The following is a 12988-nucleotide window of genomic DNA, read 5'->3' on the forward strand; positions in this document are numbered from 1 at the left end:
TGGTCTTTTGCAGTTATTGCTCATTCCCAATAATTTGCATTTTTTGGTATAGAAATTAATTCTCCATTCTTTGCTTCATGTAAAAATAGTGTTTACATCTTTTTGCAATAGTCTACAGTCTTTGTTTGTCATTCTTCTCCTGATTTTTGTGTATAGTTTGTTTTTTCATCATGTCATTGACACAGACAAGAAATATTATTGGTGCAAGCACTGAACCTTGTGGAGCTCCACTCAAATGCTCGCCATCTTGTCCTTTACTACTGTCCTCATGTATCTTCCCTTCAAAAAATCTTCCATCTATATGAGTAGTTTGCCTCTCAGTCCTCCAGTGTACTCCGATTTCCACACAAGTCGACTGTGAGGTTTTTAAAGTGATTTCTACCTGTCTTCTCTTTTTCTGCATGTGGGGACAGAGAGGGGATTACCGATGAAATGAAGTGGCCTTGCTATGGATATGCTGTGTCTTGTTACATTACTTCTGACCCATGGCAGTGGGTGAGATGCTGGGATGACCCATCATCCAGGAGGAGCCAAGAAAAGAGGGAGGGGTAGTGAATGGGAGTGGAGTATGTGGGGATGAAATGGGTGGGAGTGGATTTATGTTTCTGACTTTGGCTACCTCTCTTGTAAGGGAGAAAAAGCCCTTGGTATATGTATATATTTAATTTTAGTATACAGGAAAGGCACAATGCTCGCTGGGTCCAGTCTCCTATTCTCTAATTTTAACATACCTAGACTCAAATTCATGTACATTTCCAAGTACTTTATCAAAAGTGTTCTCTAGGTTGAGGTACACAGTGAATCCACCCTCTCTTGCAGCACATCAACCACTCTCAAAAGGTTCAACACACACATGACCTTCCAGGTTTGAACCCAAACTGTGTGTCCCAATGTTCATCTCTTCAAATTATTTGTTCCATCAATCTTTCACATAATTTCACTAGTGTGCTGGTCAGAGATACTGACCTATAATCTATTGGTGTCTCTTTGTTTCCACCTTTGTGAATTGATACCACATTTACCTTTTTCCATTCAAGTGGCACTATGCCTTCTTTCAATAAACATATAATAAAACTGCGAATCTTGTCTGCTAGTTGCTCCCTACATTCTTTGATTACCCAATGCAAGATACTGTCAGGTCCTGAAGCTTTTGTCACATCCAATGATCCCAAATGATCGAGCACTTTCCTCACTTCTTTATCTTCTAAACCTGAATTTTTGCTCCCTTTACTTTCATCTAAAAAATTACTCTCTTTTGTGAAGACCAATTGTAAACTTTCATTCATTATTTCTGACAGAGCTGAGGCATCTTCAAACGCCTCACCACCCACTATTAACTTAGTAATTACTTCCCTGTGTATCACTTTATCATTTATAAACTTGCACGGCAGTTTCAGTTCTTTTCACACATATCTACTACACCTCCTTCAAAATTGCTTTCTTCCTCCCTGCAAATTCTTGTATAGTTATTTCTAGCTAGTTTGGTTTTATTGATTCTTCTCTTCCTCCATTTTTCCCAAACCATGTCCTGCAGCCTGAAGGGATTTCTCCCTGTCTTCTCCTTTTCTGCATGAGGGGATGGAGAGGGGGGGGTCGCCAAATATATGAAGCGGCCTTGCTGTGGATGTGCTGTGTCTTGCGACACTGCTTCTGACCCAGGGCAGTGGAAAGGATGCGGGGATGACCCGTCATCCAGGAGGTGCCAAGATAGGAGGGAGGGAGGAGGGTGGAGGGGAGTGGAATATATGGGAAATGAAATGGGTGGGAGTGGTTTCTATGCCTTTTTCTTTTTGGCTACCCCCCCTTGTAAGGGGGAAAAAGCCTTTGGTATATGTATGTCCCTGGCCTTTTTTGTAATTTCACACTTTTTGTTAAACCAATTCTGTTTCTAGTTCTTCCTTCCATTAATCTTTGGCACACGTTTGTTCACTCCCAGGTCTTATGGTCAAGATTTTCTATTTCCTCATTATTTTCATGGTATTCATGAATTCTACTCAGTGTGCTTTAAAGAATTTTTTCAACCCTAAGGGGTCTGCTTTCCCAAAACTGGGTCTTCCTTGCCTGTGTGATTCATTGCTTGCCTCTATTTCCTCATCTTCCACCTGAAATTCAATTGTTACATGGTCACTTTTTCCTATGGGGCAAAGGTAGTTCAAGGAGCTAATGATGTCTGACTCTTTGGTTAGTAGCTGATCTGATCTTGTGCAAATGTCATCTTCTTTTACCCAAATCACTTCATTTACCCATTGGGTCATTGTGTTCTCCATTGTTATACTAAACAGGGTATTTCCCCAGGAATCTATGTTGCCACTTGGTTCTCATTAATCCAGGTTGACTTCTTGACCTCACTACAATTAAAATCTCCAATAAGGACTATATTGCTATTTTGTTCAATAGTTTTCTTTAGAAGAGTTGTATCTAATATGAGATGGATGGATGGGGTAGAGGGGGCAATGGGAAACAGGGGAATGTCTGTTTAGGAAGGGAGAAGAGAGAAGATAGGGGTGAGTGGAGAATGGTTGTGTATGGATGATGCTGTGATGCATGGAAGGGAGTGGATGGGGGAGGATGTATAAATAATATTTTGATGAAGCCTGAAGAGATTTCTCCCTGCCTTCTCTTTTTCTGCATGAGGGGATGGAGAGGGGGGTCACAGATTAAATAAAGCAGCCTTGCTGTGGATGTACTATGTCTTGCTATACTGGTTCTGATCCAGGGCAGTGGGCGAAATGCAGGGATGACCCGTCATCCAGGAGCCAAGAAAAATGGGAGGGAGGGGTAGAGAATGGGAGTGGAGTATGTGGGGATGAAATGGGTGGGAGTGGATTTATGCCTTTCACTTTGGCTATCTCCCTTGTATGTGGGAAAAGCCCTTCGTATATGTATGTATGATGTGAAATACTTTTGATATCTAAATCATAAATCTGATATAATGTAGATGGTGTTATTTTTATAGCAAAAAACTAACATGTAAATAAAGTTAACTACCCAGTAACAAAATGATAAAATAATAAATCAATAAAATTAAACCATTTTCTTATTAACTGAAAAGAAGTGCTATATAACCTTTAATGTCCCATATCACAAGCCTTATTACTTAAAAAGAGACAAAAGACAGACAAAACTGGTGTGCTTCAGTGTAATAAAACCCTTAATCTCATCATTAAATCTCACACTAGAAAACCTTAAAACCTGTAGTTCTGCCCTTAAATGAATATATCTTTCCCTTCAAACTTCATCCACACATTTACTATTATAATGTCAATTTGTGTATTTACCACTGGACTCCTGAAAATAGGAATTCATTCTCCCTATAAACTTTAAGCTACCCAATTTACTTTACACAGTACGCACATTAACCCTAAGAAAACTAATGTATATATATATATACAACACTGAACTATGGATGATAAATCATGATTAGTGCTATAAGCTAAGCAATTACTAAGCTGATAAATATTTCCTACCTGCATCTCCTTGATGGCATTTCAGCAACAGGTGACCATCGCTCCTCTTTGAACTCATAGCACTCAACACTGCGGATAGCTTTTGGTGCCTGTCCACCAACTACTAGTAACACTTTGGGTAGTCCCAATGGTTGTCTAGGCTTGGTGCGAGGGGATTTGAATAAGGCCTTCTGTTCCCCCTTCAGGAGGTGATATTTGAGAGCCTCAATTAAGAAGTCTTTACCTGTTGGGAATTGGTCACATTAAAGTCGGGCTCTCACCACAAATATATATTACATATACACCAAAGGCCCTTACCTCTTACAAGAGATGTGGCCAAGTCAAAACACATAACCACATAATGAATAACTTGAACCCATTCAACCACTCTTCTCATCTCAACACCTTGGAGACGAAGGATCACCTTATCTCATCACACTGCTAGGGTAACTGACAATGCAGTGAGGTATAGCTCTTTCATAGCAGACCTGATCAGCCAAATCTAGCTTACCTCAAGTGCTTCATCCTATGACAACACTACTCTTCATCCACTCAAAATAATCAATAAATAAAAAAAGATCACTTCTTCCCTCACAATCTGCCTCCATTCAATAGTCTTTTGCACTCTTTCCCCAGCCCCCTGTTTGATATCTATTCTAGATGTATCCACGACCCTGTTCACCCAATCCATCCATCATATTCTTGGTCTTCCTCTCAATCTCACTCCATCCACTTCAGCTTTTCATTTTCTTCATTCTTTCCATTTTCTCTAACCACCACAACATTCCTTGATGTATCTGATGTGACAGCTCCCTTGCAACTCCCATTTTAAGCCTCACCTACACAATCAAACAATCTATTGCTCCTAGTTTCTCTTGCAGAAGACCCCACCTCATTTACATATTTCTCACCATGTCCATTCCTGTAACTCTTTTCATATTTCTGAAATACTTCATCTCACAAACAGACTCCTCCTCTCTACCTCATTAAATTCCATGTCTCTGCTCCATACAGTGCCATAAGTATATTCCTTCCATCACACAACTTTCTTGCACTTCTATTTTACAAAGGAGGTAACAAGTCAAAAGGCAAGTACAACTCTCAACCACTTCACTCCCATCCACGACCTTTTCTTCTCTCTTATCTTAGCTCCTCGTGGATGACGGGTCATCCCTGTATCCTTCCCATTGCCCTGGGTCAGAAGGAATACAACAAAACACAGTATATCCAGAGTAAGGCCGCTTCACTTAATAGGTGACCGCCCCCTCCACCATCCCCTCATGCAGAATATGAGAAGACATGGGCTACGTCAAAATATAACCCATACATAACCACTCCCTACCCCCCTATCCCCCACCCTCTCCTTTCCTTGCATCATAGTACCATTTATACACAGCCATTCTCCATTCACCCTATATCCTGCCTTTTCCCTTCCTTGTTCAACAGACATCCCCCTCTTGCTCAATGCCCCCTTCACCCCATCTATCCATCTCATCCTCGGTCGCCCCCTCAAGTTCACTCCTTCCACACTCTTTTACTAACCTTTCTTCACTCATTCTTTCCATGTGTCCAAACCATCCCAATACTCTTTTATCAGCCCTATCTCCAATCTTTTTCACCTCAGCTCTCCTCCTCACCTCCAGATTTCTTACTCTGTCTAACCTTGTAACTCCTACCATACCTCTCAGGCATTTCATCTCAAAAACATTTAAATATTTCCTCTCTGCCTCTCTTAAATTCCAGGTCTCTGCCCACAATGTCATTGGCACAATCACCCCTTCATATAGACTCCTCTTTGCATCCATTCCCAAATGCCCATTTCTCATGACACTTTTTTATCCCCCAGGGCATTTACTCACTTCTCTCAATCTACAATTTACCTACACCCTCCATTTCCTGCCACATGCAATCCTAAATACTTAAAACTGTCCACTTTCCCCACCCACTCTCCTTTAAGACTTACACCTTGCTACCATCCTTTCCCCATGTACATCTCATCAACTTTTACTCACATTTACCTTCAATTTTCTCTTATCACATACCTTCCAAAACTCCATTATTAACTGCCTTAATCCCTCCTTTGACCCTGCCACAAGCAGTGTCATCCACAAACAACAACTGGCTCACCTCCCACTTTTCTCCATTATCTTTAAACAGCTACAATCCCCTGCCCATTACCCTTCCATTTCCCTCCCATACCACCCCATCCATGTAAACATTGAACAGCCATAGTGACATGACAAGTTCTTGACTGCCCTTAACAGCTTTCCCTCAATCCCTGATACATACATACATACATACATAAATACATAAAATATATATATATATATATATATATATATATATATATATACATATACATATATATATATATATATATATATATATATATATATACATATATATAAATAAAATAATTCTGACTGTCGGCCCCAGATTTGAACTGAGACTCATGAAATCACAGAGCCATCGCTCTACCAATTGAGCTAACGGGCCTATAAAATTCTCCAACCTGAGAGTTAATCTACTCCCGAGGAACTAAGTTGACTGCTAACTGCTGCCTGTACTTAATTTTACAGAGAATCAAGACCAACTTGTAGCTCGTGGTTAAGCTGGTATGTTTCCTTGATGGACTTATTGTCATTCAGGAAGGACAGGAGAAGACAGAAGAAAGGGGTGAGTGGAAAATGGTTGTGTATGGATAATGCTGTGATGCATGGAAGGAGGCAGGTGGGAGATGGAGGGGTGAAGGAGTATGTGTGAAAAATAATTTAATGTAGTCCAAACAGATTTCTCCCTGTCTTCTCTTTTTCTGCATGAGGGGATAGAGAGGGGGTGGGTGGGGGGTCACCAATTAAAAGAAGCAGCTTCGGTATGGATGTATTGTGTCTTGCAACACTGCTCCTGACCCAGGGCAGTGGGTGAGATGTAGGGATGACCCATCATCCAGGAGGAGACAAGATAAGAGGGAGGGGGTAGGGTGAATGAGGAGATTTTAATGGGTGGGAGTGGATTTTATGCCTTTGTTTTTTGGCTACCTCACTTGTAAGGGGAGAAAAAGCCTTTGATGTATATACAATATAATATATATATATATATATATATATATATATATATATATATATATATATATATATATATATGTATATACAATATATATATATATATATATATATATATATATATATATATATATATATATATAGATATATATATATATACATATATACATACATACATATGCAGGGTGAATAGAGTAATTGTTTCATTGTTTCAGGGACATGGTGTGGAAAGACGCAGGTAACCACACCACTCAAAAAAAAAAAAAAAGTATATGTTGATACAATGTCCCAGCAACACCTGTCCATTGACAGCTTTACATTTCCTCATCTTTGGAAAAGGCATGCATTACTTATGTTAATCTCTGCCGGACATGGCAGCAACAAGATCTCAGAACTGCTACAAGTGAATGAACAGTTTATCAGGACCGTCAAGAGGAAGTTAATTTCTTCTGACTACAATTACAAGGGTGTTGCCTAGAGGAAACATAATTTTCAATGATCAGACACCATCAAGAATGCCTTATTTGTCACTCAATTGCAAGCCATGGTTGATGAAGACCCCACCCAGTCCATGAGGTCCACTGCCAGAGAGCTGCAAGTGTCTGAGGGCACTGTAAGGAAGTGTTTGCATGAAGATATCAGATACAAGTCATACAAGATGCATAAGGGTCAACTCCTTTCCACAAAGATGCAGGAGAATTGCTTCAAGAAGAGCAAGAAGATGCTCAATTGAAGCACCCGCTGGAGAATGACATGCTCTGGTTCTTTTCAGATGAAAAGAACTTCTGCCAGGACCAGACCCACAACTTTCAGAACAACAGGTGGTTGGCTGTCTGTCCCAAGGATGTGCTAAGAGTCATGAAAACCAAGCTTCCTGCAACTCTCATGGTGTTAGGGGTAGTCTGTAGCAAGGGCCAAGTCATGTCGCAAGTGAGCACCGGAGAATACATTGACATCCTACAGACCCCTGTGAAGCCAAGGATTGAGGAAGCAGCTGCTGGTAGACCCTATGTGTGGCAACAGGACTCAGCACCATGTCACACCTCTAGAAAATCTCAGAAATGGCTCTCCAACAATTTTTTTGTCTTCGTTATCCCTGATGTGTGGTCCCCTAACTCACCTGCCCTCAAACCTATGGACTATTTTGTATAGGGCGCAGTTGAACAAGATAATAACCGCAGCCTTGTTGTGGATGTGCTGTGTCTTGCTGCATTGGTTCTGACCCAGGGCAGTGGACAAGATACAGGGATGACCCATCATCCAGGAGGAGCCAAGAAAAGAGGGAGGGAGGGGTGGTGAATGGGAGTGGAGTATGTGGGGATGAAATGGGTGGGGGTAGATTTATGCCTTTCACTCTGGCTACCTCCTTTGTAAGGGGGAAAAAGCCATTGGTATATGTATGTATGTACATCTATGATGTATGTAAATACTTTCTAGGAGAAAAGATGCTAACTCCTTCAAACAGTTATGGCATGGAGGCCAAAGTGTTAATACATCATCTTAAACAACAGATTTATAATCAAAGCTCATATTGTTAAAAGTCTCCTGCAATGTGAAGCAGAATTCAAAATAAGAACACATAAAAAAGAAAAAAGAAAAGAAAAGCATTTAACAAAATAAATATCAATATCAGGATTTCACATATAAGTTATGTTTAAAAACATTGTCTTGTGTAGTCAATGACACAGAGATAAAGCTTTAACAAAGAGAAAAACAAGATACTGGCAACATTAGGCATTCTGTGTGATAGAAATTACCTTTTAGAGCTGAATAAAAACTAGAAATAAAAAAAAAATCTTATCAAATTAAAAACTTTACTGCACATGAATCTTAAACTTAAGAAGACCAACAAAGAGATAAAAATTGTAATACATCTCTTTATCATCCAGGAGGAGCCAAGAAAAGAGGGAAGGATGGTGGATGGGAGTGGATTTATGGCTTTTCACTTTGGCTACCTCTCTTGTAAAGGGGGAAAAGCCCTTGGTATGAATCAATTTAAAAAATCTATAACAAATAACAAAGCAACACCAGTAACATACATTGAGTATTTTGTTTTAGTAGAGGTTCCTCTTCCACCCTAATCAGGTATTCCTGTGTCAGAAGAGGCAATCGTACATGCTCCATAAGTTCAGCCAGAAACTGCTCACGGTTGGCTAAGTCAGCACCCACCCAACTCATGACGCACTCAAATACCTACGGAGTCAATGAACAATTAAGTATTAAGGAAATCACTCCCAGCATCATATAATGTTATTATTATTATCACATTAAAACTAAATTCATTAAAACTAAGGAGCTGATTACTTTTGAATAACTAAAGTCATTTGTGCTTTTGCTCTTCCTAAAATTCTTTATTTTGAGCCAAACATGGCATGTGAAATGCAAAATCTTGTAAATTCAAACTATCCATAGGAAGAGAAAGAATAGGAGCTTTTTATCAAGTTTATATGAGGACAGGAGAAAGTTGAAAGTAAATGTGGGTACAAATATGGTGATGAGATATACAAGGGCAATGAAATAAGTATTAAAGTATACAGGGCAGAGAAAGTTGATAGTTTATCATTACTTACTATTTACCTGTTTGTTTATTATTTAACTATATCTATGCATTCATTTATGTATTTTATTTGTTATTTACATTATTATAGTCTTTTTTATTAATTTATTATTATTATTTTTTTTTTTGCATCCGACCTAGATATGGACCAAAAGGTCTCCTGTTGGCATGCTCCACCTTTGTAATCCTTTGTAAAAATATTTAAAGTCACATTCAACAAGGAATGGGTTGGGGGTGGAAGTAGTCTGTTGAATAAAAGAAGAGAGTAAATGTCTTGCAGAGTGAAAAGTGTCATAAGAAAGAGGTATCTGGGGACATATGCAAAGAAAACTATATGAAGGGATGATTGTGCAGAGACTTAGAATGTATGGGAGACAGAGAGAAATTCAAACATGTTTGAGATAGTGTTAAAGAAGTATGATGGAGATTACAAGGATAGATAAAGTGAGAAATGAGTAGATGAGGCACAGAGTCGGGGTAGAAAGGAAGCTGGCAGAAAGGGTTGATCATAGAATACTGAGATGGTTTGGGCACATGGAGAGTGAAAAAAGATTTGCAAAAAATGTGAAAGGCAGAGGTGGATGGGGTGATCTGTGAGGAAGACCATGAATGGGAAGGTTTGGGCACATGGAAAGCGAGTGAAAAAAGATTTGCAAAAAATGTGAAAGGCAGAGGTGGATGGGCTGATCTGTGAGGAAGACCATGAATGGGAAGGATGAATGGGGTGAAGGGGGCCTTGGATAAAAGGGGAATGTCTGTTGAGAAAGGAAGGGAGAGAGAGATGTGAACAGAGAATGGTTGTGAATGGATGATAAATTGAAATGGCCTGATGGGATTTCTCCTTGTGTTCTCTATTTACATATGAAGAGACAAAGAGGGAGGGTTGACATGTAAATTAAGAGATGAGGATAAGCTAGCTTTGGTTGTAATACCCTGCTATAGTGGGGCTATGTCTTGCCGCATTGCTTCTCACATAGGCAGTGAGCAGAAGGCAAGGTTGGCCCTTCATCCACAAGGAGCAAAGGGAAATATAAGGGAAAATAAGTGAATGCTAGTTTGGTGTTGCATGGGTGTGGGATGGGAGGAGGGTGGGTACATGCCTTGGCTGGCTACTTGCCTTATAAGAAGGATGAAGCTTTTTGGTACAGAGATAGACAAACTGAAGCTATTTCACTCCTTACATGCCATGGTTGGCCAAAATGACTATATTTAGGAAGAGCTACCTGTACTACTTGAATATGTCATAACTTGAATCCAGCTACTTTGTTATATACAGCATGAGGAATGACCATAAATACCTTACATTTTGCAATTACATAATATCCATATTTAGTATTAGACATTTTTCCAGAAAATAATGCATGAAAATATAGATACATAGTTTCATCAACATATGATTTCTCATACTTATTATGGATGGTGAAATATCACTCAGAAGTACACAACACTCACAAGTCATCCTATCAGCATCCAATATAAAATTACTAATGTGCATCCCTAAAAAAAAATTCAATTATATTCATTTCTGTTCTCTTTCTAGCATGGGACCTTCACTTAACAAAACACCACCAGCCATTTCATTAAACCAAACTGCAAGGCTCACTATTACCACATATAATCAACACTAATAGTCATACATTAAGAGAAGCATAGTCATTCCTTGTTTGCAACTTGGGGCTTCAAAGTTACATTATTGCATTCAATCACATCTCTACACACAGGGCCATAATTCTTTGTGAATAACAACAAGCCCTGTAATCTCATTCAATAATAAGGTTGCAAGTCTCATCACATTGAAGAGATTTTGTAGCACTCGAAAGTGGCTTTGCAATCCAATATCATGCTCAGCAACAGTTCTAAAAGATGTACTGAAGTTAAGGATAGCACTTAAACAACACCCTGCCTCAAAGAAGGCATAACAGGTGATTCAGAAAGTTCAAGAAATGTTTACTTAACAGAATTTAGAAATACAATGAAGCTGTGTAAAAGAGGCTACTACAGCAGTTTGTAGTGTGCACAATCAAGATTGTGCTTCAAGTAGAAGGTTTGAGTGACATTTCTTCCACATCACATCTGTATCACTCTGAAAGCTTACAATAAGTTTTGCTATAGGTGTGGGTTAGTATTAAGTAGAAGTCTAATATCACATTAAGATAAACATGAATCTATGTAACACATAAAATCAAGCCAATTTACTACCAGCACTGTGTGCCATACTCCTCACTAGACCAAGCCTAGAACTTCAAATATGAGATCCACTAGTCTGGACAGTGGCTGTCACCATTTTTCTAGATGCTGCAGGGTTCCTCTAAAGAGGATCCTGAAGCTAAAATTACAAATTCATTAAAATTTCAAATGAAAACAGCAGACTCCCAACAGAGAAGTTTGGAAACTACAAGAGGAAATAAAAATCTTTGCTAGCTGGTCTATTACAAACCCTGGACTGACAACTGTACTAAAGAGCTACTTTCTAGAAAAGTTGCAGATACTGTGTACATAATCAGTACAAAGAACATGACTTGTGAGAAAGTAATTTTTTGCTGCCACCAGAAATGTAAATTTTAACCACTAGGTTTGATAAAAGAAGCAAGACTATAAAACAGAATGATATAAATAAGCCAGAGGCTAATTCTGTGACTTGACCAAAAGTCCTCAAAAAGAAAGAAAAAAAATGCTGTGATGTTTCATCAGCACATTTGTTACACCTTTACATTCTACCTAATTTAGGCAAATACAGCAATATGCATATGCAGAGGTACTACTGTAGAAGGGGGGGGTTCTAATTTGAAGATGAGGTATGGACTAAGCAGACAAGTTAGCACAATTTAATACATACAGTGATAATAACCATAATATCATTAGTGGTGCCTTAAGACAATGAAATGGGGAAGGGGACTGCAAACATATATAACACAGTTACAACAGTGTCAACACACAGATTTTTCATGCTTTCATACACCTACTATATCTCCAGAGAACACAATGTGAGGAATGTTGTGGATATTGGCACTGTGTAGTATAAGTTTGCAGTCCCCCTCTTCATGACCTTGAGCCATTGATGGTAGTCATCACTCATCAAAATTTGTTTAAATAAGAACAAGGTATCAATATAAAACAAGTCTTAGTAAAACAGTACAGATCAATAATCATTCCAATTCACCTGGGAAATCATAAGCATACCAACAAGAATGAAATTAAAATCTATTTGAACTTGGTACTCCTATTATTACAATCATCATCATTCTTATAACAAACACTATAAACTGATCTTTAATGGAATGCAACATAATAATTCATAACAGACCAATAAGTCTTATTTCTGCAACATGTTACAGGCTATCAAGCCTTCAAGAGGTGCTTCACCTTTTCCTCAGAAGGAGTTGTTAGCCTGTCACTGGAGATGAGTTTACAAACTTGTTGTGATGTTAGAGAAAGAAATTCTTCACATTCAACCACCTCCCTGCAAATAAAAGATTAAATCAAATATTAGCATCTTACAAGTACTATACCTCACTTCACTGCCGACCCAAGTGGTGTGGCAGGAAACATAAATGACCTTTCATCCACATGGGCTGAGAGGGGAGAGAAGGGGTCTTCATTATGTATGAAGTGAGGGTGTATTTTGACATAGTCCTTCCACTTATAAGGGGGATCAACCAATCAATCTGTTGTTTTGTGACTCTTCCAGGAGACCCAAGCTTCCCAAATAACTGGCAACATTCACTGAGTGGGCACAAAGATCACTCACAAAAGAAATATTGTGTTGTTTGGGAACATTTAGTGTGGGACAGTGAAGGATGGGATGTTCAGTGTCCTTTGTGTGGTGACTGCATCTAAGGCAATTTGGTTCTATGGTCAAGCCTATTTTATGTTACTACTGTCTCAGATTTAGGAGGGAGTCACAAGGTGTGCAAAGATGGTGT

The 12988-nt window shown here is 38.9% G+C and overlaps 1 protein-coding gene across 2 annotated transcripts in view; it reads right to left on the reverse strand.

Annotated features, from left to right (window-relative positions):
• The window catches only part of kel (kelch protein), a 104649-nt gene that overhangs the window by 40705 nt on the left and 50956 nt on the right, over positions 1-12988 (reverse strand). For both annotated transcript variants that reach the window (XM_076181499.1, XM_076180924.1), the window contains exons 6-8: positions 12429-12525; positions 8548-8701; positions 3468-3690 (exon numbers count right to left, since the gene is read on the reverse strand). In XM_076181499.1, coding sequence (XP_076037614.1) covers positions 3468-3690; positions 8548-8701; positions 12429-12525 — 474 coding nt within the window. The remainder of the gene's footprint in view (positions 1-3467; positions 3691-8547; positions 8702-12428; positions 12526-12988) is intronic.

The sequence above is a fragment of the Oratosquilla oratoria genome, chromosome 1, assembly GCF_046742065.1.
Source record: "Oratosquilla oratoria isolate Oo_2021 chromosome 1, ASM4674206v1, whole genome shotgun sequence".
Taxonomy (NCBI): Eukaryota; Metazoa; Arthropoda; class Malacostraca; order Stomatopoda; family Squillidae; genus Oratosquilla; species Oratosquilla oratoria.